At 35.8% G+C, this 27,160-nt stretch overlaps 2 protein-coding genes across 3 annotated transcripts; both read right to left on the bottom strand.

Moving 5' to 3' along the window:
- Positions 1–2,635: 2,635 nt before the first annotated feature.
- Positions 2,636–5,884, bottom strand: LOC120154814 (putative disease resistance protein RGA3). 2 transcript variants are annotated; one of them, XM_039166460.1, is made up of 4 exons: positions 5,762–5,884; positions 3,140–5,693; positions 2,978–3,061; positions 2,636–2,857 (listed from the first exon to the last, which is right to left on the bottom strand). In XM_039166460.1, the coding sequence occupies exons 2-3, from the start codon at positions 4,596–4,598 to the stop codon at positions 3,009–3,011; spliced, it is 1,512 nt and encodes a 503-aa protein (XP_039022391.1). In that variant the 5' UTR covers positions 4,599–5,693; positions 5,762–5,884; the 3' UTR covers positions 2,636–2,857; positions 2,978–3,008. The 2 variants fall into 2 exon arrangements, with proteins under 2 accessions (XP_039022391.1, XP_039022389.1); XM_039166458.1 differs by having other exon boundaries at positions 3,140–5,690.
- On the bottom strand, positions 4,618–5,550 carry LOC120154918 (disease resistance protein RGA2-like). Its single transcript, XM_039166541.1, has one exon. The coding sequence runs from the start codon at positions 5,548–5,550 to the stop codon at positions 4,618–4,620; it is 933 nt and encodes a 310-aa protein (XP_039022472.1).
- Positions 5,885–27,160: the final 21,276 nt, after the last annotated feature.

Here is a 27,160-nt window from a genome sequence, read left to right as displayed (position 1 = left end):
GACTCTCGACTTTGTGCCTTTGAATTAGCTGTTAAAGACTATGATTATTCTTTCTGTGGTAAGTTGTTATTGAATGTTCCTACTCGATGGAATTCTACTTATTTGATGATTCATAGGGAACTTGAGGATATATTAGCCATTAACTTGTTTGTTAACAGGAAAAATGAGATGGATATCATTACTGATCATGAGTGGGAAACTGTTCAAACAATCTATGATTGTTTTGAGCCTTTTTATGAAATTACTACTTTGTTCTATGGTTCTAAGTATCCCACTTCTAACTTGTATTTGGCTAACGTTGTTGTAATTGAAAAATGGTTGAGTGATCTCATAATGATCTTTGTGAAGGTATTTCTGCAATGGCAGAACTCATGATTGAACTATATGAGAAATATTGGTATGATCACTCAATGATTATGTCGTTTGTTGTTTTACATTATCCTCTATAAATTACAACTTTTGAAGGAGTTGTACAATGTTCTTTATGTTGAGGATGAGGTTCAACGGTAGGTAAGTCTCAATTATAATGAGTTTCTTAAGTTATATGTATTTTATTCAAAAATGCACATTGTGGTTCTTCTTCTTCTTTTGTCTAATGTAATACATCTTAGATAGAAGTAGCTCAAGTTCCAATTGGCCTCGAACTCAAGAACATATTAATTTCAAGTTAGTTTTATGTTAGTTTTCAATCCGATGTTGACTCTTACATCAATTTGCCCATTGTCCCTCGTACTGAAGAATCTGACTTTGATATTTTGGAGTATTGGAAAAATCAAATTATTTCTTATCCGATACTTTCTCATGGCGAGAGATATATTGGCTATTCCAATTACTTCAGTTGCATCTGAATCTTCCTTTAGTGGGGTCGAAGTTTGAACAATTAAGAGCTAAACTCTTACCTAAAAATGTTGAGATTTTTTGTAACAACCCGTAATTGGTTGTATGGTTTTGAGCCTGAAGAAAAGGATGAATAATATCTTATTGTGGTTAATGAATCTACTATGTAAAGGTAATTAAATTATTTATTTATTTTTATTTTAATTTCATTAATATTTCGAATTGCTTAGTAGTGATTTTAATTTTAATTTTGTAGGGTGTTTAACAGTAAGTCAAAACATTGGAATTGGTTTGTGAATAATTCTGTCTTATTTCTTCCCTTTCAAGGTAACTTTTGTTTATTTATGTTTATTAAATTAATTTTTATATTTATTATGTTTTTTCAATTAATTTTTCGATGTGTTTATTAATGCTTCTGTTTTTATAGGGTGTCTTACAAGTTACAACAAGCATCATTCTAAATGCTTCTTGCTGCTTTTTTTCCTTATTTTGCTTGATATTGTTTTTGTTATTAAATGTTTGTTGAATGCTTGATTCTGTAAGGGTTTGGTAAATTCTTTTCTAAATGGTTACTCATGTTAAATTATGTTGGTGGCATTTCGGCTTTTAAAGCTGAAAAGTTGCTCGTAATTTAACAATGTTAGCGGCATTTAGATATTTTGATTCAAAAGCTCGATGAAGAAAATTCTGGTAGCAAAGTAAGTCTTTTAGCCTTATAAAACTTTTGTTATAAGATCCGATAACTTAAATTTTAACTTTATTTTTGTTCATTTTATTGTTTTGAACTGTCATAAATTTTATGTTATTCAAATTTTCAATCAAATGATATTCATATTTTCAATATCAATTAAATTCATCTTTTATATTATGTTTTATATATATGTTATAATTTTTAGATAAATTATCTTTACATTATTAATTAATTATTACATAAAACATAAGTTACACTATATAGTTTACATTTAAATTAATTTTATTAATCATGTTCAATGCCAATAAATTATTCTAACTTATAATCATTATAATTAATTTAATTAATCATGTTCAATAAATAAATTACTTAGTAAAATAAAATTAATGATTATATTGAATATTTATATCATAAGAATTATAAATTAATATAATAAGTCCATTTATTAATTTAATTATCATAATTAATATTTAATTATAACATTTAAAAATTAATCATATTAATTAGTATGATTTATTATAAATTCAAAATCTCATAACTTCATTAAAATATTATAATTTCATCAATGATAATATATAAAATCATGTAAACATCAAGTCATGTAAATATCAGATCAGTTCAATAACAAGTCGGATAATTTACAGTTTATGTCAATTACAGGTCAGATTCATAACATGTCAGGTTGAAAACAGGTCGGGTAATACCAATTATTTACCAGGTTAGTCTCGGGTTGATATCAGTCAATGTAAGTCAGGTTCAATTATCATATTTTCGGTTCAATTCGGGTTCAAATCCACAATTTCCAAGTCCAACTTAGGTTCATGTTGACATCAGTTCTAACTTGAGTTGGTTTCAAATCACTACAACTCAGTAAAAATAGTTTTGACTCAAATCAGTTTCAGTCAGTTTTACATGTCGAATCAATTTTTTACATCCCTAATTGGAAAGAAGATGTCACTTGTTTTGAGAAAAAAAATGTATAGATAGAGTCGAAAATGCAGATGTGTTTATGTACAGCTTGGAACATTTTAAGTAATAAAACAACAATTATCCAAAAAATGAACTAATTGCAGCCAATTAGAAAATATGATGATATCCAGAGCCTCATAAGCAAAAACATCAGTCACCTTTCATATCGAACATATGGTTCCAAAGAACATATTCTAGTAGTAATCAAAATCACATAATAAAGTTACAAATATTGAATTAAATGCTTGGAGAAATAAATCAAATACAATTTTAGACAAATTATACACATTACTTGAATACATCAAAAATTCAACATGTCGTTCCTCGTGCTTTCTTTTTCTCCATCAACATCACCTCTCTCTGTTGACAATTATATTCCCACAAAAGTATTTGCTCAAATTAGCTATTATGTAGCAGATAATGGTTATTGAGTGATGGAATTGTAAATTTAAATTCATGAAGAACTTGAGGAAACCAAACCTGCAAGTTTTTACATGATTTGTGCTTCTTTTCAATCGGTTGGATCCTCACTACTTTCGGCAGAAGTTGATCGTCCCGGTTTTCCTATTAAAACGGGACAGTAAATTTAACTCATTGCCAGTAAAAATAACTAATCATAAAAGAAGAATTAGCTTTTCTTACCAACTGCAGCATCTATAAACTGAAGTGCTGCTTTTTGAACATAGAGAGAGACTCTAATTTTCTCCTTTATCGTCAGCCTCTTTATGCAAGCATCATTAGAGTTGAACCACCTTCGGTAATCGAACAGCACTACCGGAAAGTTGGATGGCAGGTTTAAAGCTTGTAGTACCTCGTCTTCCTTTAAATCTCCGGAGCAGATCCATATATCCATTCTCTTCAGATGTATTTTCATGTGAAGCTTGGCTCTCTTAGCTTCATTCCAATCTATTGAATCTCCTATCAGCTCAACAGAAAGATTTCCTCCTAGGAGGTCCAAATTTTCGAGATCTCCGATGCTGAGTTGATCGCCATCACTTTGATCTATTCTCACTTTGATACCGCTTAATGACTCGAGAGAGGCTAAATTACTGATCCCTTTAGGATAGTAAGTCAGACGTGGACAGTCCTTGATAGAAAGACACCTCAAGTTAATCAGCTTCCCTATCCCAACTGCCAACTTATGGAGATTCAAGCAGTCTCTAAGATTCAAAGATAGTAAACTAATCAATTCACACACTGCTTCAGGTAAATTTTCTAATCCAGAGCAAGATATCAAGCTAAGGTACCTCAAGTGAATCAAATTGTCCATGCCAAGGACGATTTCTTCAGGGCGTAGATGAAACGAATCAAACTCCAATAACCTTAGAAGCTTGGATCGACTAATCAAATCATGGAAGGCATCACCGGATGTTTTATCATCAGAGGCTACCACAAGGCTTCGTAATTTTTCTATGCCATATATGCACAAAGGAGAAGACTTGCAATTTCGAATTACCAACCTCAAATGACGAACTTTTCTGGAAGATAGGTCCAACGTCAAATTTCCTACCAGCTCTTCCGTCACAAATCTGTCTTCAGTCAAAAACTGGACATACTCGTGTACTAGATCATGCATCTTACAGGAAATTATGTTGCCATGAGCATCCTTTTGAAAATCCTGGAAAAAGGAACGGGTGGTTAAGTACTCAAAGTACTCTTTCCCTTTCAATTCTCTCCTTACATTGTTGTCATCGGCATTCAAATAACCTTGAGCCATCCAATGTTGGATCAGTTCATCTCTATTAATTGTATAGCTGTTAGGAAAGATTGCACAATACGATAAACATCGTCTTATCGGCGAGGGCAAATCATAATAACTCAACGACAGAGGCGAAAATATTTCTTTACCAAAACCTGATTTCCATATCACACTATTCAGAACATTTTGCCACTCATCTATTCCTCGTTTGTTTTGCAGGAGACCTCCTAAAGTCCTTGCTGCAAGAGGTAAACCTCCACACTTCTTTGCAATCTCCTTCCCAATGTGTTCCAAATTTTCACAACTCACCTGATTCCTTCCAATAAATGCTTTTTGAGCAAGTATCAACCAACACATCTTCTCAGGTAACAGTTCTAAAGGAACAACATGAGACGACTCCATTCGCCTAGCAACCGACTCATTACGAGTTGTAACTAAAATCCCAACTTCCAGGCATCCCGTATTTAAAAACGGCTTTCAATGGTTGCCATTCTCGATCATCATCCGTCCACACATCATCAAAAACAAAAAGGAATTTCACTGCTTTAAGCTTTTCAGTGATTATACGTAAAACATTTTGTAGCGTTGGAGTATTGAGGGATACGAATGCATCAATGTCAAGGTCTGCTAGAATCGCACGTGCAATTTGGCTTTGATCGAAGGGTTCCGAGGCACAAACCCATATTGTTTTGCTGAAATGAGTCTGAATCCTAGAATCATTATAGACTAATTGAGCTAGAGCTGTTTTCCCAGTCCCTCCCATCCCCACTACAGTAATGATAGGAACATTCCGACACCTTTCCTCACATAGCAAAATCCTTATTATGTCTTCTTTTACTGCATCTCGACCAACCAACTCCGAAACATCCGCAAAAGAAGTGGTCTCTAGTGGCCGCTTGTGTTCCTTATTCTCCTTTTTTATCAACTCAAACCTAACTTTGTCATTAACAATCTGGTCTAATTGTTCATTGATTCCCTTTATTTTGGTAGCAATACCATAACGCATAACAGATTGGGAACCAGAAGAAAAGCATGAAACAAAGGGACATACCTTCCATTTTCGAACTGAACGCCCCTCTCTCTGCAACTGCCGGACTGCAGCTTCCCAGTCATCTAATACATCCTCCATGTCATAAGAAACATCTCTGAACTTGTCTAACCAGTGTTTCACCCGCTTGTCCTGATATTCTCTTTCTTCAGCATCTTCAAGCTCCAACTGGAGTGCTTTGAAGTTGCTTTCAAGCCTCTTGACCTCATCCTCAGCACCTCTCGCTAGACTCCAGGCTTCACGTGCTTTATCGATTGTGATTGCCGCCAGCTGCTCCAAGATCACCGAAACAATCGCTTCTGCCATATCTTCAAACACAGAGCAAAGATCGGCAGTGAAACTCGAAAAATAGAGAAATCAGGCGAAAGTCAACGTTCAACGGCTAACACCAACAATGCTTAAAAGGGTGTTTTGAGAACTGGTACTGACAGTCGGTGGTTCTGGACCTGCTGAGTGGAATTATTTTATTAGTCTCTTCTTTAATCTTTCTCTATTTTATTAAAATATATAAATATACCTTTGCATCACCATCGCCTTCCCGTGTGGAGGCTAACACCATAGTCGACTCCCCTCTTCCTTCTTCTTTTCCTGTTCAATTTGTCTGCACTGGTCATTTGTTGGCAAATGAGAGCCAAACGATTCAAAATGGGTCCTTTTGGAAAGATAAGATTAAATCAAATTCCTTTTTTAAATAATTTTCTGCCATATTTTTAATTTTTTTATCTTTTAATAATATATCTCAAGTGAAATCAGTTTGGATTAGATATGTCATTACATTTTAAGGTTGAATTTGAAAGAGATTAAATCAAATTAACGTTTTACTATTTGTAGTCAGAGTTGGAGTAGACATCAATTCATATTAGGATATGTTTGATTTATTGTAATTGATATCATATTTTAGAAAATAATTCAGTTAAAATGAATTGATTTTTTTTAAATAGCTTCCCAAATTATTTTACAGTGTTTGAAATGAGGTTAAAGTCATTTTCATTGGTTAATAAATTATTTTAAAAAAAATAATCATCATAAATATTGAATATTAAAAAACGCTATCATTTATTATAAAAATAAATAATATTAATTTTAAAATATTAGAATAATTTAGTCAATATTATTTCTCTAGCTTGATTCGAACTTTCTTCTTTACATTAAAAATAATAAATATTATTAATTATATATTAAAATAAAAATAAAAATATTATATTATTAAAATATCAAATATTATTATCATAACATTAAAATAAAAATATTATTATCCATTTGTTATCTGATTTGATTCAATCCTTGAAATCTCATTTGATTCGATCCTTGAAGAATGATGAAGATCTTATCACATTGACCTTTTATCAAGGGAACTGACTTCTTACTAAGGAATAATAATTCAAATGTGTCGCAAGGAAAAGTCGAAAAATTACGATGATGAATTTTTTTTGGAAAAGGGTTTAGATGAAAAGATAAGAGTCGCCACCAATCAATTTTTAGGTGTAATTAGAACACCTAAACTCGAGTAAATTTAATAAAATATTTTATCTTATAAAAAATACCAAATTTTTGTATGTGAAAATCATAAATCGGGGCATGAGGAAGGATTAACATCCCATAGCGGGAGTCGGTTATACAGATGGGAAAAGGTATTAAGACTCTGATAATTAATTAAGTACTCTTTCCATAAGTCTTAAACATATGGTATACTTGTAAGTGGGTGAATTACTGGAATACCCTTAGGGGGCTAAATTTACTAAACCGCCCTTAAGTGAATAAAATAACATATGCTAATAAGAGTTGAATTATTAAGTTAATGAATAATAACTTTGAGACTCGAGTGAGGAGTCTAGAAATGTTGAATTGGTAATAATGACAAGATAACAACATAATAATATACCAAGTTGAAAAATATGAGTATTAATCGCTCTAAGGGCATAAAACACTAAAAAACTAAAGAACTGTTGCATAACATTTTAGATGAGAGAACGAGCAAGATAATATTGACTGAGGGATGACCTCACTCGATTGTGATGAACTATGTTAGTGAGTAGCTGAGCTACCTTGTTTGCCCTTGTGTGGCATTGGTTGATATGTGTGGCCTATGGGCTCCCTATTGTTTGTGTGTACACTATGATCTTCTTGTTTGACTACAAATATCCAGATATATCACACCTTGTGCCAAAGCACTTAATTTGTTAGTTGGGTGCAAATAACTTGAGTTCTCACAATGAGTAAGTTAATCGTGTACACGTTTCTGATGTAGAAATTTCAGAACTCACCTTAGGTACTCGATGGTATCATTAGTAGGCTAGATGGTTGTCAGTCTCGAGATACAGTAAACTCTTCGACTACACTATGATGTCTACCCCAACTTATTTGTTTGATGATTTTGTGTTGCATACGATGATACATAATCGTATGATATTGTGATTAAAACCAATATATGTATACTCATGGTGAGACCCTTAGATATGAATTAAGAGAAACATGAGAGTCATACTTTTATGTTAGTGGATGTACTTTGGATAAATTGTTTGTAGCAATGAGAACATAATAGCATTGCTTCTCTGATTATACTTGTAGCATGGTTATGTTATAATGCATGTAGTATAATATAGATATTATCTAACGAGGACTTGCAAGCTTAACGTTCGGAATGTGTTTTCGTTCATAGGTTTCAGGTTTCATAGAGTGTGATAGGATAATGATATCATCGAAAGAGTCTTAGCAGAGTACCAAAAAAGAATGGTTAGTCACTTCGGCGATTCTGTGTGGCACTTAAGTCTTCAAATTTGAGTATAACATTTAGTGGTATCAGAGTTAGAGCTAAGTCCATTCTAGGTTCACCTGGTCGAGTCCTACTTGCCCTAAAAAGTTACGGAGTATACTCGCAGACTGAGACTTATATTGTTCATCCATCTCTAATTAGTAAGCTAATGTGTTAGCATTAATTAATAAATGTGTAACAAAGAAAAACCTATAAGAAAATTGTTGAGATGACTAAATTGAGAATGAGAACTTTAGTGAGTTTATCATATAAGGTGCTAAAATATGTTAGGAAAGATTTTACTGAGGAACCTAGTCTCTCATTGTGGATAAAGCTAAGAAAGTGATTTATGAATTTGTGAATAAATATTAAGATAAAGTGTAGAAAGCATTATTATAAGGCTGAAAAGAGAAGATTTGTACCAAAACGATAAATATATGTGGAAATGTAATCTCATTGAAGTGTTGAGTGATATATTAGAACAAGATTCGATTCGACTATCCTCCTTAGTCAATTTTATAGATGTATGTGGGCTGAATTTTATTCCTTAATCGTGTCTTGGATATCACAGTATACAATGAATGGGAAACATTTTTACTAGTCTACTTATGGAAACTTGATTTCCATGATAATAATTATAAGAAGAATAAAATTTGTATGCCTGCACAATCAATTGATCAAATTATTATGGAAGAAGTGGGTGTTCATTTTTGAGTTGTTGACCTATAAAAGCAAATTTGATAAGACATCTCTTTTATTAAGAATTGTTTCCCTACCTTTACCCCGATAGAAGGTTCATGAGCATGCTTTTAAGGATGATCATAGTGATTTATACTCGTGAACTTTTACAAAGAGTTGAGACTCTGATGTGATCTCATTATTATGATGGTTGATTCCATCAATGATGTCTTGTAAGTACTCTAAATCTATAATGATTGGATAGATAATTCCTCTACTTTGATAAGATCAAGTCCTATCAATTTGATAGATTTTTACCTGCGATTCTTAAACGATATATGTATGTGATCCAGTGGATCTTTTCCCTACTCCGACGAGCGAACGTTTTTCACTTGTTAAGTTGATACCCTTGATTTTCAAGATATCATTCCTGATTTGAATATCCTATAGTGATGAATGGTCGTATTTTATTCTAAAAGAATTATGTCAAGCTTTTATATGAAGTTAAATTCTAAGATTTCATATATGTGACCCATGGTTAACTAATCGGGTCATTGTGGGAGAAAGATGCGTGTTATTCCTACAAATCAATGACTCGTGGGGAGCAAATTTTATATTAAAAAAACTATATGTTTTAAGAGCTGTCTTTTGTTTAATTCTTACATAAATCATAGGTTCTTAACCTTAACTCGGATGATGACACTTGTGAGAAGTGTCTCCACAAATTTAATAAATTTAAAGCTTCACTATGATCTTGCCATTTCGACTCAATGGCATTCTTATGTGTTGGATTTAGATTGAGAACCATCGAATATATCATTCGTTGATTTAATAAGGGGAAGTCTCCTCAATTTTAAAGATATTTTTACATATAATCTTTAGATGATGTTAGTATTCAAATATGATATATCTTTCTTGTATTAATAAGTGAATGTCTTTCCAGCCTTGTTAAAAGAATACTATGATGTTCGTGATAATATTCCTTATTTGAATGTCCTATGAAGACAAGTGTCGTATGAATTCTAAAACAATCGCATTAGGCCCTAATCGTAGTCGTTATTGTGGTGATTTGTATGTTGGTTGTTAAGGGACTCGTTAGTCTATTGTTGACTCAAATTTTTGAAAATTCAGATTTGCGAACTTAAATTTTGTAAATTTTGCTCTTTATAATCTCTCAGTACTCGTTGGGTTCACTCAAATTTGAGTTTCTTTGATCTTGATGAATTTATTGTCGTGATTTCTAAAATGATATTTCATTACCGATTTTCGATAAAGTTTGATGATCGAACTAGACCTCAAAGTGCACATCATAAATTTGTAAGAGCCAATTGTGTGACCATCGTGTATACCTTGAAAGATCAATCGTTCAATTCGAACAGATGATAGTTTGGATTCTTAAAAAAACTTATCTTTGTGAATTTAAATTTTGTACTTGGTAGTCTGTGAATGCCCTAAATGCTTTGAATTTTTTGTTGACTTCATTTTTTTTAGTCTTAGATGTTTTGATGATTCAGTCAACTATAGTTTTTAACAAGTTCTGATAGACGTCGCTTTGAGTTTCGTTTGGGAAAAATATTTGTAAAATTCGTGTCTATTTAGTACTAAGCTCTGTGTAATACAAGTATGGTAAGACCCATGATTGAGTTGGTATCTGCCTTGTTGCTAAAATTTTGTTCCGTCTATGTTTGATATTACAATCAGTTGTGTCATCTTTATTTCCTCTCTGATGTCTTTGCTCGAGCCTTAGTATCGTAGAACATGCTGGAGGAGTGTTCATGTAACCTCCAGATTCGGTCTGTAATTTAGACTCAAACCTAAGTAGACACATATCCCATTCAGAGATTTTTTTTTCTTAAAACATCTTATAATACATTAAATATAATATAGAACAAAATGTTAATAATACAGATATATCCAAAATGATAGCAAATACATGTCACCAAACATAACTGAAAAACATATAGAGATATAAGTTCGTACAAAATAAGTAGTTGATCTCCCCTTATGCCAAATCTAATAGTTTACGGTTTGCTGTTATCTGAAAAGGGGTAAAACTACAGAATGAGCTAAAAAGGCCAGTGTGTTCCATACAGTGTATATAAAAACATACTGATAAAAATATTCCAGTAAAATTAGTTTATGCAATTATGTCGTTAAAAAAAATATGAACACTACCCCAGCCCATCACAACAGAATGTGTAGGTTCCCCAGAACCATACACCCAGCCCACACAACAAATAAGGACCTGAGCACAAAGCCGAGGAACCTGCGGATATACTTCCTTCAACAATACCCCTCAATGATAGAGATGTTCATGAATGTATTTGAATGAAAACCATGATTAATTCTTTAAAACATAAAAGTGTTCATGTTTGGAAATCATATACAGAAATACGGAAATCAGAAGACAAATCAGTAGTATACGGAAATTCAGATATCGGATAATCAGTATTCAGAGAATCGGTATAAAATATCGTAACCAGAAATCATATTAGAAATATGCGGTAAATCAGATATCAGATACACAATATTCAGATATATATTTTAAAACAGTAATAATGTAACACTGTCGGGAAACACACCTGTAACAGTCTGAGAAATCAGATAGGGAAGCCTATTACTGAGTTTGTCGATCACGCTCTGTTGCAGCGCTAGATCCTACGAATTAGAAAAAAAACTATATTGGAATGCTAGTATAAATAATCTTAATCTTTATTTAATAATATACGGAACCTACGGGTATTTCTTGTAGTACGCGGTTCGGACTGATCTGACGAACGAACAACTCCAGACCTAACTGATCCTCGCTCAGGTAAAACATGAGTACCTTTATAAAATATTTTATTGAATCAATTCCTTAACCAAATCTCAAATAAATAATTAAAATATTAAAATACTAAGCCTTTTGGGTTCACATGCTCGTTTCAGGGATTTCGAGTCAAAATTTGGCAAAACAGACTTCGGAATCAAATTCAAAACGTCTAAAAACATAAAGTATGACCTTCAGAAATTCTGAATTCTTGGTCAAAATCAAAGTCAACGGGTTTGAATGACTATTTGGAGACTTTCGGATTTGAATTTGGTAAAACGGACCCCAAAAACGAATTCGGAACGTCAAAAAATGTCAGGATAGGTATTCTCAGAAAAGATTAACAGCCGTTTAATAGTCGGTGAAATCTGGTCAAAGTTCAGGTCAAAGGAGTTCAACAAACTGTCAACCATTTTACAGAAATAACACCCTTTTTAAATTAATTACTAAAATGGCACCTATTTCGAATTAATTACTAAAATAGCACCGGTCAACGGTCAACGGTCGGGTCAACGGGTCGGGTCAACGGTCGGGTCGGGTCGGAACCAGTCAAAACCTTTAAAAACCGGTTATTTTTGCATTCCCCACGTGCAGTGGGGGCACGTGGGTGCGCTTGCGGCGTCTATAAGTGCCGGAAAATTTACAGAAAAATTTCTAAAAATTATTTTGAGCGATTTCGAGATACTTACAAAGCTCGGTTCAAATTTTTGAACGGTGGAGAGCTCGATTTCAACAAATCGGAAACTTTGACCGCTTCACCTCCCCACGCGCCGCCGTCGACGGAGACCAAGGATGACACCGGCGGACTCGGAACAGCATTAGGAACACGATGGTGCGGGAGGTGTCGTAAACGGAGCAACGATCGACGATGAATTTAAGATTTTCTCGGCGATTGAGCTAAAAAAGTCGAGAATTTGACTTGAAATTCACGGCGTTTGGCAGCGTTTCACTTCAATTAATTTAAGGGGTTTGTTCCTCGCTCGATGATGAACACGATGGTGGTTTCAAAATGACGATCGGAATTCGGACGACACCGGAATCGGGTTTGGAAGGAGTGGTTGGTGGGAAGGAATTTTAGCAAATTATGCTTATGAATTCCCCCGCAAATCTGATTCAAAACATTTAATAGAGTGCATGCCGACACTTTTTTGGTTAAATTCAGGGCTTAGTCCCTGAATTTCCTTAAACTCTACAACAACCTACAAATTTTGAAAACTTTCAATTTAGTCCCCAATTTTTCATCAATTACACAATTAAATCCTCAAATTTCAATTACATACTTTTTTTTTAAATTTCCACGTTGTTACAATTCTCCCCTTCTACAAGAAATTTCATCCTCGAAATTTACCTTATGAAAATAGATGAGGAAATTGAGCCTCCATTGACTCCAATGTCTCCCAAGTAGCTTCTGATGGGCTACGATTACTCCACTGAGCTTTGACCATTGGAATACGCCTATTCCGAAGAACTCGCTCATCTCTCTCTAAAACCTGAATAGGCTCTTCCTCATATGACAAATCAGGTCTCAGCTCTACCTCGTCAACCTGAATGATGTGATCTGGATCTGGCCGATATCGCCTCAACATAGACAAATGAAAAACATCATGAATACGACTGAGCTGGGGAGGCAACTCAAGCTGATAAGCAACAGGTCCAATTTTCTTCAAAATACGATACGACCCAATAAATCACGGACTCAGTTTACCCTTATGTCCAAACCTCAATACCTTCTTCTATGGGGATACCTTGAGAAAAACCTGATCCCCAACCTCAAACTCGATATCCTTACATCGCTTATCTGCGTATGATTTCTGCCTATCAAATACCTCTTTTAAGCAATCACGGATCAATCTGACAGTATCTTCAGTCTCTCGAACCAAGTCTGGACCCAAAGATTTTCTATCAAGCAACTCTGTCCAACATATAGGAGTACGACATCTACGTCCATACAGAGCCTCGTACGGTGCCATGCGAATACTCGCCTGATAACTATTATTGTAAGCGAACTCAGCTAGTGGCAAGAAATCTTCCCAACTACCACGGAAATCAATCACACAACCCCATAACATATCCTCCACACCTGAATAACTCGCTCAGACTGTCAATCAGTCTCAGGATGAAAAGTTGTACTGAAATTCAAACGAGTACCCAGAGCCTCGTGCAAAGCCTTCCAGAACCTGGAAGTAAACCTTGGATCTCGATCAGATATGATAGACAACGGTACACCATGGAGTTTAACAATCTCCGAAATGTACAACTTAGCCAGTTTGTCCAGAGAATAGTTAACTCGGATAGGAATAAAGTGCGCTGACTTGGTGAGTCTATCAACAATCACCCAAATAGAATCCTTTTTGGAAGGAGTCAGAGGAAGACCAGTAACGAAGTCCATTGTAATGCGCTCCCATTTCCACTCAGGAATCTTAATTTACTGTAACAATCCAGATGGATGTTGGTGTTCTGCCTTAATCTGCTGACAAGTCAAACAACTCGCCACAAAATCTGAAATATTCTTTTTCATACCAGTCCAGAAGTAGCGCTCTTTGAGATTATTGTACATTTTGTCCCCGCCAGGATGCATAGCATAAGGACTGCTATGAGCCTCCTAAAGAATAACCCGTCTTAACTCATCATCTTTAAGTACACAGTAACGACCGTGAAAACACAAAATACCATCGTGATTCACAGTATACTATGAACCCGTTCCCTGATTAACTTGTTCAATAATGGGAAGCAATGAGCTATCCAGAAGTTGTTTGGCCTTAATCTTCTGGGCCAAAGTGAGTTTAACCCGCAACTCTGCTAACAGACTGTTATCATCAAATAAACTCAAGTTAGCAAATAAGGCTCTGAGATATGATATCGTCTTACGACTCAAGGCGTCTGCCACTACATTAGCTTTTCCTGGATGATATTCTATCTCTAAATCATAGTCCTTTAAAAGCTCTAACCAGCGAGGCTGTCTCAAATTTAATTCTTTCTGAGTAAGCAGATACTTCAGACTCTTATGATCAGTATACATATAACATTTTTCTCCCGTATAGATAGTGTCTCCATATCTTTAAAGAAAAAACCACGACAGCTAACTCCAGATTGTGAATAGGATAGTTACGCTCATGCGGCTTTAACTGACGCGAAGCATAAGCGGCAACTTTCCCATCTTGCATCAAAACACATCCTAATCCAGAGTGAGAAGCATCACTGTAGACAGAAAAATCTTTCCCAGATACAGGCTGAATCAACACTGAGGCTTGAGTTAGAGCAGTCTTCAATTTCTCAAAGCTAGCTTGTTGGTTCTCAGACCAGACAAATGGAACATCTTTCCTCAATAGTTTTGTCAGAGGAGCTGCAATAAGGGAGAACCCCTCAACGAAACGACGGTAGTAACCAGCTAAGCCCAAGAAACTACGGATATCAGAAACATTCCTGGGTTGCTTCCAGTTCAGAATAGCCTCTACTTTGCTTGGATCCACCCGAATACCATCAGTAGAAACGATATGTCCAAGAAAAGTCACTTCGCTGAGCCAAAACTCACACTTGCTCAACTTAGCGTATAGCTTATTCTCCCTTAGAGTCTGTAGAACAATCCTTAAATGCTCCTCATGTTCTTCTTCACTTCTAAAATACACCAGTATGTCATCAATGAACACAACTACAAACTGGTCCAAATAAGGTCGAAACACCCTATGCATCAGATCCATAAAAGTAACAGGGGCATTTGTTAACCCGAATGACATCACTAAAAACTCATAATGCCCATACCGGGTAAGGAAAGCAGTCTTCGGAATATCCGAGTCTTTTACTTTGAGTTGATAATAACCAGACCTCAAGTCTATTTTTGAAAAGATAGAAGACCCTCGAAATTGGTCAAATAGATCATCGATCCTGGGCAAAGGATATTTTTTTAACCGTGAGCTTGTTCAGATTCTTATAATCAATACAAAGTCTCAATGTCCCATCTTTCTTCTTGACAAAGAGAACTGGGGCTCCCCACGGTGATACACTAGGTAAGATAAATCCCCTATCCAACAACTCCTGAAGTTGGACTTTCAGTTCTTTAAGCTCCTTTGGGGGCATACGATAAGGAGCTATTAAAACCAGAGTGGAACCAGAATAGACTTCAATCTCAAACTCAACTTCTCTATCCGGAGGTAATCCAGGCAACTCCTCAGAAAAAACATCAGGAAATTCCTTAACAATCCGGATGCCTTCAATATCAGATTGAGAACTCCTAGTATCCAATATATAAGCAAGAAACACCTCAGAACCTTTCCTGATCATCTTCTCAGCTACCAAAGCAGACACAACATTCGTAAAAAATCCACGACGTTCCCCGATCATTACAATTTTTCGATTATCTAGGGTCTTCAGAACAACTCTCTTGGTCTAAAAAATCAATATTTACTCGATGTTTGTCTAACCAATCTACGCCGAGAATCAAATCAAACTCTTCCAAAGGTAACTCCATCAGGTCGACCGGAAAAATTTCCCCATTGATCTCTATATGGCACTGTCTAAAAATACGATCGAACATAATGGACTTGACTAAGGGACTTTAAACTATCACTGAATGCTCAGTATTCTCAACAGGAATATTTAGACCCTCAGAAATAGAATGCGATATATAGGAATTGGTAGAGTCATTATCAAACAATGCAAAGTAGGGAACTGAATGAATAGTAACAGTACCTGCAGTCACATTAGGCCCATCACGATCTTGTCGAAGTCTAGCAGTGTAAACCAATACAGGCTGTCTAGCCTTAGATCTGACTGGACCCCTACTATGAGATGCTCGACCTCTACTAGCCGATCCAGGTGCCCTCTCCTGAGTATAACCCCCTGCTGGAGTCTAAACGGTACTCTGAGTACGAGCGGGAATACGAGCTGGTGTCTGAACTGTAGTAACTGATACTGGATAATCCCTTATAAAATGGTCACCAGAACCACATTTAAAACAGGTACCAAATTTGTTTATGCATCCCCCCAGGATGAGGTTTTCCACAATAATTACATGGCTGCAACCCGGAAGAATCAATAGATCTAGAAGACTGAACAGCTGAAGAATCGGATGCTACAAGCCTGACACTCGCACCGCCTCTCTAAAAAGATTCACTCCTGCATCTCTTGCTAGGATATGCAGAAGAATCAACAGAACCAGAAGGCCTCCTGAATCGGGTTTGAGCTCGATAACTATCTCTCTTGTGCTCCATACCCACTCGCTCTATTTCCTCAGCAGTCTTGGCTATCTCAACTAAGGCATCAAAATTCCTCTCACGGTGGGTAGCGACTCGACTCCAGATCTCATACCTGAGTCCATTCTTGAACCTCAAGCATCGATCTGGCTCCGTGTCAACAAGTCCAGGAGCATAACGACTCAATCTGATGAACTCAACCTCGTAGTCCATAACAGACATATTACCCTGCTCCAGATTCTGAAACTCCTGACGTCGCTCCTACAAGTATCTCTCTCCGATGTAGCGACTCCGGAAGCGAGTCTTAAAAAGATCCCATGTTAACTGGTTTCTCGGAATACTACCAGAAATTGATTGCCACCATCTAAAGCTCTCTTTCTTCAATATAGTTAGGGCCCCGTTCAACTTCTGCTCAGGTCCGAGGTCCATCTCATCCATAATCCTCTCTATGTCCTCCAGCCAATACTCAAAATCTATCGGGGGTCCACCCGTAATACCCTCGAATGGAACTACACCAGCAGAGACTAAAGAATTTGAAATCTCAACCGCAGTCATATTACTAGGGACTCTGGCAGCTCTCTGAAACATGCGGAATATATCTCTATTAATGACGTCTTCATTCACGTCAGCATCCTCATCTCCGGTGACGGGAGGGTCTCTCACAGGAGTAAACTGATCATCATGAGAAAGGGTCGGATCTACTTGCAGAACAGGAGGATCACGTGGAGACATCAGATCGTCAATCGTAACAGAAGGTCAAGCAACTCGCCATCGTCCACGTCTACATCATGTCCTACGACCTCTAGCAGCACTCATCGTTGGATTTATAAGGCTCTACAGAAAGAATTTGAAATATATGTCAGATTAGCATCAGGGATCTCGAGAAAATTTTAAATCATAAAATAAGGTTACATTTTTTTATTTCTTAAAAGTCTAAAATTTAGGACCCATATACAGTCCGAATGTTTAAAACCAAAAGCTCTGATACCACCAAATGTAACCCCTAGACCCGGTCTGTAATTTAGACTCAAACCTAAGTAGACACATATCCCATTCAGAGATTTTTTTTCTTAAAACATCTTATAATACATTAAATATAATATAGAACAAAATGTTAATAATACAGATATATCCAAAACGATAGCAAATACATGTCACCAAACATAACTGAAAAACATATAGAGATATAAGTTCGTACAAAATAAGTAGTTGATCTCCCCTTATGCCAAATCTGATAGTTTACAGTTTGCTGTTATCTGAAAAGGGGTAAAACTACAGAATGAGCTAAAAAGCCCAGTGTGTTCCATATAGTGTATATAAAAACATACTGATAAAAATATTCCAGTAAAATTAGTTTATGCAATTATGTCGTTAAAGAAAATATGAACATTACCCCCAACCCATCACAACAGAATGTGTAAATTCCCCAGAACCATACACCCAGCCCACACAACAAATAAGGCCTTGAGCACAAAGCCGAGAAACCTGTGGATATACTTCCTTCAACAATACCCCCAATGATAGAGATGTTCATGAATGTATTTGAATGAAAGCCATGATTAATTCTGTAAAACATAAAAGTGTTCATGTTTGGAAATCATATACAGAAATACGGAAATCAGAAGACAAATCAGTAGTATATGGAAATTCAGATATCGGATAATCAGTATTCAGAGAATCGGTATAAAATACCGTAACTAGAAATCATATTAGAAATATGCGGTAAATCAGATATCAGATACACAATATTCAGATATATATTTTAAAACAGTAATAATGTAACACTGTCGGGGAAAACACATGTAACAGTCTGAGAAATCAGATAGGGAAGCCTATTACTGGGTTTGTCGATCATGATCTGTTACAGTGTTAGATCCTACGAATTAGAAAAAACTATATTGAAATCCTAGTATAAATAATCTTTATTTAATAATATACGGAACCTATGGGTATTTCTTGTAGTACGCAGTTCGGACTGATCTGACGAACGAACAACTCCAGACCTAACTGATCCTCGCTCAGGTGAAACACGAGTACCTTTATAAAATATTTTATTGAATCAATTCCTTAACCAAATCTCAAATAAATAATTAAAATATTAAAATACTATGCCTTTTGGGTTCACATGCCCGATTCAGGGATTTCAGGTCAAAATTTGGTAAAACGGACTTCAGAATCAGATTCAGAACGTCGAAAAACATAAAGTATGACCTTCTGAAATTCTAAATTCTTGGTCAAAATCAAAGTCAACGGGTTTGACTGACTATTTGGAGACTTTCAGATTCGAATTTGGTGAAACGGACCCCAAAAACGAATTCGGGTCGTCGAAAAATGTCAGGATAGGTATTCTCGGAAAAGATTAACGGTCGTTTAATAGCCGGTCAAAGTTTTGGTCAAAGGAGGTCAACAAACTGTCAACCATTTTACAAAAATAGCACCCTTTTTTAAATTAATTACTAAAATAGCACCTATTTCGAATTAATTACTAAAATAGCACCGGACAACGGTCAACGGTCGGGTCGAGTCAACGGTCGGGTCGAAACCGGTCAAACCAGTCAAAACCTTTAAAAACCAGTCAAACCGATTATTTTTGCCTTCCCCACGCGCAGTGACGGCGCGTGCGGCGTCTATAAGTGTCAGAAAATTTACAGAAAAATTTCTAAAAATTATTTTGAGCGATTTCGAGATACTTACAATGCTCGGTTCAAATTTTTGAACGGCGGAGAGCTCGATTTCAACAAATTGGAAACTTTAACCGCTTCACCTCCCCACGCGCCGCCGTCGACACAGACCAAGGATGACACCGGTGGACTCGGAATGGTACAAGGAACACGATGGTGCGGGAGGTGTCGTAAACGGAGCAACGATCGACGATGAATTTAAGATTTTCTCGGCGATTGAGCTAAAAAAAACGTCGAGACTTTGACTTGAAATTCATGGCGTTTGGCAGCGTTTCACTTCAATTAATTTAAGGGGTTTGTTCCTCGCTCGATGATGAACACGATGGTGGTTTTAAAATGACGATCGGAATTCGGACGACACCGGAATCGGGTTTGGAGGGAGAGGTTGGTGGGGAGGAATTTTAGCAAATTATGCTTATGAATTCCCCCCGCAAATCTGATTCAAAACATTTAATAGAGTGCCTGCCGATACTTTTTTGGTTAAATTCAGGGCTTATTCTCTGAATTTCCTTAAACTCTACAACAACCTATAAATTTTGAAAACTTTCAATTTAGTCCCCAATTTTTCATCAATTACACAATTAAATCCTCAAATTTTAATTAAATACTTTTTTTTAAATTTCCAGGTTGTTACAGTTCATAAATCAAAGATTTTGTTTGTTTTAATTTGATAAATTTTGGTAGTATCTTTAAGTCTCTCATGAATTCATAATTCTATTTTATAAGAGAAAAGTCATTAACGTTAGATAACTATGACAAGCGTCGTGTACTGTCAAACAATTGTCCTTAATCTCAATAAGAAATAATAAAATAGCGTATTATAGAGAAGAAGAGTTGATCCGCAGAGAATTTGGAAATTTTAATTTAGAAGGCTTTAGATTTTGGCTTTGGGCCAAAAAGTAAATAAATGGGGTTTTGAAAAAAGTAAAATGAAAGTAATTGTAAAAATAAAGAATTAAATCTAGATAAATTTAAAGAAAGTAAAATTAAGAAGAAAATTAATTTAAAAAACAGTCTCAAGCCTCGCTTTGCCTTAGTTCCAATTGATTATCGAAGATGATTTTTATCATGGGTAAATACTGTTTACTATCTAAAAGGCTCAAACTTTGTAACTTGCTTTTCTTTCTAGTAAACCGATAATCCAAAATCAATTTTTAGAATTTCAGTCCTTAATTGGACTAACTACGATTATCGTCGTCAACTCCAATTCATGTTTAAGTTTTGGAAAAACCTAACTTGGACTTGTTCTCTCAATGAGAATCGAATCCGATCTCAATTTTCTTTAGCGGACCACCACTAAGTGTGTTCCCAGAAAGTCGAAATTGCTACTAGCAAATTATTCTTCCCAACTTTAAATTAGAACAGCATCCAGACAACGTCGACTTTTTGAAATGAAATTATTTTGATTTTAAAGGAATTGTCAATTGCCAATCCAAGTTTGCAGAAAATAGAGAATTTAATCCGAAGGTAGTAGGTGTTTTTCAATTCTCACGATTGAAATTTAGTCATCGCTTAAGCCTTTGGTTTATAGGAAAATTAGCTAACAATAATAGAAATCATACTTAACATTCTTAAAGAAAGTAAATAAAAACTTAAAAGTAAAAATGAAAGAAAAAAAGAAGAAAACTTTATAAAATAAAGAAAACAAAGAACAGAGCTAATTCTGAGATATGTTTCAAGCTTTACCATGAGAGGGTATTTATATCTTTTTAAAACCCTAAAAATAAAGAAAAAATAACTAAAGATAAATCCTGAAATATTAAAAAAAATCCTAAAAACAAGTGATAATTCTAAATTCAAATTTAAACTAAATCTAAGTCCATCCGCATGTCATTCTAGAATGTTGACTGGACCTTCTGGAAGTTGTTGACTGAACCTTTTAGAAACTGTCACATCACACATCATCATGCCAGAAGTCATGCCTACTAATCCAAACTTGACTTCAGAAAGTAAAAACTGCAGAATTTTTCCATTTTTGTGTTGTTTCTGGATTTTAACGTCCTACCAAGAAAACGAATAAAAATGCCCCAAATCAGTAATATCAAAGTGACAATAAGAGTAATTAACAGTAAAATAGTAATAAAATAAATCACTAATCAATTTTTTTCTCAATTATTCAATGCTTGTCCTCATGCATTCCTCAATCAACACATCAAAATCACAAGTTACCATCCTTCATCTCACAATATATCCAAGACAACCAAACAAACCAAGATCATAACAATTATCGAAATCAAGAAACAATCAAGTAAAGGCATAAATAGGAACAAGTTTAAGCAAAACATGGCATCCCAATAATATGTCAATTTCAATGTTGCGATACTTAATACCTCACAAAGATTCACTCATTATCACTCAAAGTATTTCGTGTAAAAGAAAATCGCTCAAGCTGAAACTAATTAAGACATTACTATAAGCTTGTAATTACATCAAGTCTCAATTGCTAAAAATGAACTAAATGCATCAATCAAGGGGTCTTTAAAAGGTTGTGAGGGGCTTAGGTTAGGGTAGGAAAAAGGCTAAATTTTTGTTTAAGTATTAAAAGTGTTTACAAACAATAAGATCTAAGTCCACAAAAATAAATGAAACAAAGTAAACGAATTAATAAATCATCCTTATTTTTTAACTATTTTTTCTTCTTCTTTTTTCTTTTTTTTCTTTTCTTCTTTTTCAAACCTTTTTGTTCCCCTTTTCTCCTCATGAAAATTCTACCTTTATCTCTTGAAGACATCAAAAAAATATTATGTGCTGGAAATGATTCTGGATCAAACAAACCATGGTGCAACCACTGCAATCGTGCTGGTCATACAAAGGAAAAGTGTTTCAAACTCTATGGCTATCCTGGAAAAAACCATAAGGAGAATAAGACTGCAATGCTATCCACTAATACCTCCACTGCTGCAGATGATGCTCTCAACGTTCGCCTAACCAAAACCCAACTTGAGACAATCCATAAGTTGCTTGGTACTTCTACGACTAGTGGTTCTCTAGCCACCAAGGTACTGCCCTCAACATTACCTTTGAACCTAACAAATCATCCTGAATACTAGATTCAAGTGCTTCCATCACATGACAGGTAACCCAATTTGTTTCACACTTATATACCTTGTCATGACCAATCCCGAATCCGCATAGCTGATGGATCTTACTCACTGGTGGTTGGAATTGGAAAAGTAAAATTAGCAGAAAATTTCTCCCTTGATAAAGTCCTACATGTCCAAAAATTGTTCTATTATTTAATTTCAATCAGTAAACTTACCAAGGATGAAAATGTTCTTATTGAATTTTTACAATCGGTTGTGTGGTACGGGAACAGAAATCGGGGAGGATGATTGGCACTGCTAAAGTTGATGATGGACTCTATGTTTGGAATAAAGACAGTACACAAGAAGGATTGGCTCTATCTACTTCAAAAGAGGTGCAATTATGTTATGACACCGTAGACTAGGACATCCAAACTTCTTATATTTAAAGAAACATCTTCCTTTGTTATTTCGTAATAAAAGTGTGAGCTTCTTGAAATGTGAAATTTGTCAATTATCCAAACACACCAGTGTACCATACCAATTAAAGCCTTATGTCCAATCTTAACCTTTCTTGTTAATACGTAGTGATCTATAGGGAGCTAGCCATGTAAATAATGCTATGGGGGCTAGATGGTTTATAACTTTCATTGATGACCACACTAGAGTTTGTTGGGTTTACCACCTCAAAGAAAAATCCGAAACACACAAAATCTTCCAAAACTTTCACTCAATGGTTCAAACCCATTTAATTCTACCATACATACTCTCCGAACTGACAATAGAAGATAATATTTCAACTTTGTCCTAAGTCCTTACCTTTCTGACCAAGGCATCATGAATCAAAGTTCTTACCCCGACACAACTCAACAAAAAGAGATATCTGGAAAATAAATCGACATCTCCTTATTATGGCTCGAGCCCTAATGTTGTCCCAAAAATACTTGTGGGGAAGGTTGTCCTCATTGCTTGCTACCTCATAAACCTTCTACCATCAAAGGTATTAAATTTTCAAACACCTCTACATATACTTCAAAAGGACTTTCCCTTATTTCGTGTTCCCAACCTATTCGGTTGCAAAGCTTTTTTCCACAATCACCAACCCATAATCCAAACTTGATCCTCGAGCCCACACATCTGTCTTCATTGGCTATTCCCCCACACAAAAGGACTATAAGTGTTACTCACCAACCTTATATTGAATGTTATCTATTGAGATGTCACCTTTTATGAGAATGAACCATACTTTACAGCATCTCATCTTTAGGGGGAGACTCTCAATAAAGATGAGACCCTTAATACCTTTCTCATTATACCTCATAATCCTACCTCTACAACCACAAACAAACCTAACAACCCAATAATTATTGTAATTCCATATTTAGGGGTTGTTTCTCCTGTGCAGTAGCAAGAAATTAGTATAATCAATCACAACACAGAAGAAAAACAACAACCTGATCTAGGAAGGCAACAAGAACATGCCCTAGAACTTTGGGTATACTCTCGATGACTATAGTCTCTTGAAACTGAAACAGCAATGCCAATTTCATCCCCAACCGAGGACTGTTCTGAAACAGAAATCTCACCTCCATCACCATTTATCTATTTCCAATTGTAGTTCGAAAGGGAACATGGAGCTGCACTCAACACTCTATTTCTCGGTTTATGTCCTATGGAAACTTATCTAATTCTTATAAAGCCTTTCTGTCTAATGTTGATACTATCCGAAAAACATAGAAGAAGCTCTTCAATCAACTGAGTGGAGGCAAGCTGTGATGGAAAAAATAAAGTCTCTCAAAGACAATGAAACATGGGAAGTCTCAGATTTACCAAGTGTGAATAAGACCGTAGAATGCAAGTGGATCTTCACTACAAAATTTAAACACAATGGTAGTATCGACCGATACAAGGCTCATCTTACAGCTAAGGGCTTTACTCAAACCTATGGCCTTGATTATGACGAGATGTTTGCACTAGTTTCCAAGCTAAACACCATTCAAGTTCTCATATCCCTTGCAGTCAACTTGGATTGGCCCTTGACCCAATTGGACATAAAAAAACGCTTTCCTCAATGGAGAACTAAATGAGGAAGTGTACATGGACTTCTCACCCGGGTTTGAAGAGAGAAAGGGCCAAGTGTGTAGGTTAAATGAGTCCTTATATGGACTAAAACAATCTCCAAGGACATGGTTCAACCGATTTGCCAAAGATATGACTAGTAGAAGCTATATTCAAGGACAGGCTAACCACACCATTTGTACAAAAGCTCAAAAAGTGGAAAATGTTTCATTCTCATTGTCGACGTGGACGATATAATATTAACAGGGGATGATTCAAGCGAAATTGAAAGGCTAAAAAAGCTTCTTAGTTCTGAATTCGAACTTAAGGACTTGGGGAATCTTAGATACTTTCTTGGAATGGAGGTAGCAAGGTCTAAGGCAGATATTTCGATCTCCCAAAGAAAGTATGTTCTAGATTTATAAGGTCTAAGACATTATTGGTCTGTCCGGTTTAAGTCTCTTGACCGTTAACTTCTGTTAACTCATAAACGGAAGTATGAGTTGGCAATTAAAAAATAAAAACTCAAAAACACCCACGTGTTTCTTCTTCTTCTTCTTTTTCACGCCGGAGGTATATGACCGGAGGTATATGAAAAAGAGATGCAAACATTACAAACATAAATAATCAAGATCATATTCACCAAGTTTAAATTACCATTCTCCTAATGATAATCTTAAAGCACCAAAATACATTTGCATCATCCTTAAAGAGTACAACAAAAGGAGACAGCAGGTCACTCATACCTAAGAACAAAATCCAAGCAAAACAGTTAGCATTGGACGTTTGAAACTCAAACCTAAGTAGGAACTTTCATAGCTTTGCACCAAATAAATATGAAAAATAAGAGAAAGGTTCAGCAAAAGGCTAAAACCTTGACAATAACCAGTTGTAGGATCGACCCAGGGATAAACAACGAGAATATAAGACATTCTAGCTAAGTGTCTTGTGTCCTTATAGTAATCAAGATTACTATCCGTTCTGACCACATCAACAATTGAGAAAATACAAATCTTGTCAGCTAAGAAGAAAAACAAATAAACAGTATCCATTTAATGAATACAAAAATGAGAAAAAAAATAGACTGCACATAACAGAAGTTACCAATTTGGCGTCATTAAACATTAGCATATGTAACGAAAATGTCATGAGTACAAGAAGGACAATCAATGTCAATTGCAAAGGATGTAGACTGTAATGATGCATAACGTGCAAGAGCGTTCGTCGCACCATCCGTCGATCATCGAATATGTTAGAACTCAGATTTAAGGATGGGCAGCCAAGAGAGCACAAGCTTCAGTGAGGAAGAATCCAAGCACAGAAAGGTCATTACCTGGATCTACGCATTGGCGGACGATATTGAGGAAGAAACCAAGAATGGAAAGATCATTATCTGGTTGCACCAGTTGAGCATAGCATTACTGTCAATAACAGACCCACCATCATTCCTTGCAATCACCCCAATGGTTGGTAAACCAGACCCACTAATATCGCACGGAACCTGCACGGTTGCACCGTTCACGTTGATTTTGATCGTTCCCGACCTAGGTGCTGTCCATCGAGATAATGGGATCGGGTTTAGGGAAGGAGTTGCACTCTCAGAAAGCACAGCCGCCCGATAAGCCGACTGGGTTGCTGTAGAAAAAGCAAGCAGGTTCCAACACGGAAGAAGCTTCCCTTCATGCAAAAATATGCTTCTGTAACTTTAAATGTCTCTTACTCAACAATATGCATTTCATTTTTTTCTACAATACTTTTGCTTCCAGCAGAGACTAGCCAATAGGCTCCCACCCAAGCGTTTGGAAAAAGCCCTTTCCGTACTAAGTCTCGACGCAGGCAAAAGAAAGAAGAGAAAACATCTCTCAAGACCCTATAGCCCCACTGAAAAAAGTGTTCCTCCTATTTCCATTTCCAGGAGGACAGTTAACGACAACATTTCGGGGGCTACCGTTTTTCTTTTAAGCTTAAGAGAATGCCCAGGAAAAGGCCTTAAGTAGCTGTGTCAGAGCCTTTTTTTTTAATGATTTACGAAATATGGCTGTGAATCCCGCGGAGTGTTGGATCTGTGGCCTGGCATACAGCTCTTGAAATATTGGATGCTTTCGTGGTTAGGTGGCTTGGCCCGGCCAAAGCTAGATATAGATCGGTTGGCGCTAGATCTGTTGGATAGAGGTAGCGGTACAGACAACTATGGATAGAATTACGTCCGCTTCGTCAGGTCAATAGATATGCCCAGCATCTATTTTGACTATAAATGGTACATAGAAGCGCAGAGAGCGGTAGCAGTCAATGTCTTGTCCTGCAGGCAGGTAAAACAGGTACTCACATAATCTTCAAGGTCGCCTGCTTCCCATTCATTTATAAGAATGCTCTTCGGTTGGTCAATAGGGCCGATCTACTTCATTTGTTTAAGTGGATCACAAATTCTTTCGCTTTTGGCAGAAGTTCCTTACTCTGCGAGCAAGTGATTTCATACCTTCTTATTCTTTATATTAATACATTTTTCTCGATGAACTCTAATAGTTAACCACTCAGTCCACGTAGATGCTGAGATAGAAAGCTTTCACTTAGCCCTCGGCTTTAGAGGAAAAAGGGAACCATTTGAACTCGTAAGGCCGACATGAAGCAATGCGCATTATACCAGTTGTCCTCACCCAAGCGGTATTATTTCTTCGTGAGTGAACTAGTGACGGATTTAGAAATTTATAAATGGAGTTCAAAATTTT

Source organism: Hibiscus syriacus, unplaced genomic scaffold, assembly GCF_006381635.1.
Source record: "Hibiscus syriacus cultivar Baekdansim isolate YM2019G1 unplaced genomic scaffold, ASM638163v2 tig00111151_pilon, whole genome shotgun sequence".
In the NCBI taxonomy this organism is placed as follows: Eukaryota; Viridiplantae; Streptophyta; class Magnoliopsida; order Malvales; family Malvaceae; genus Hibiscus; species Hibiscus syriacus.
Note: the sequence above shows the minus strand (reverse complement) of the source record. Positions and strands in the feature narration are given on the sequence as shown.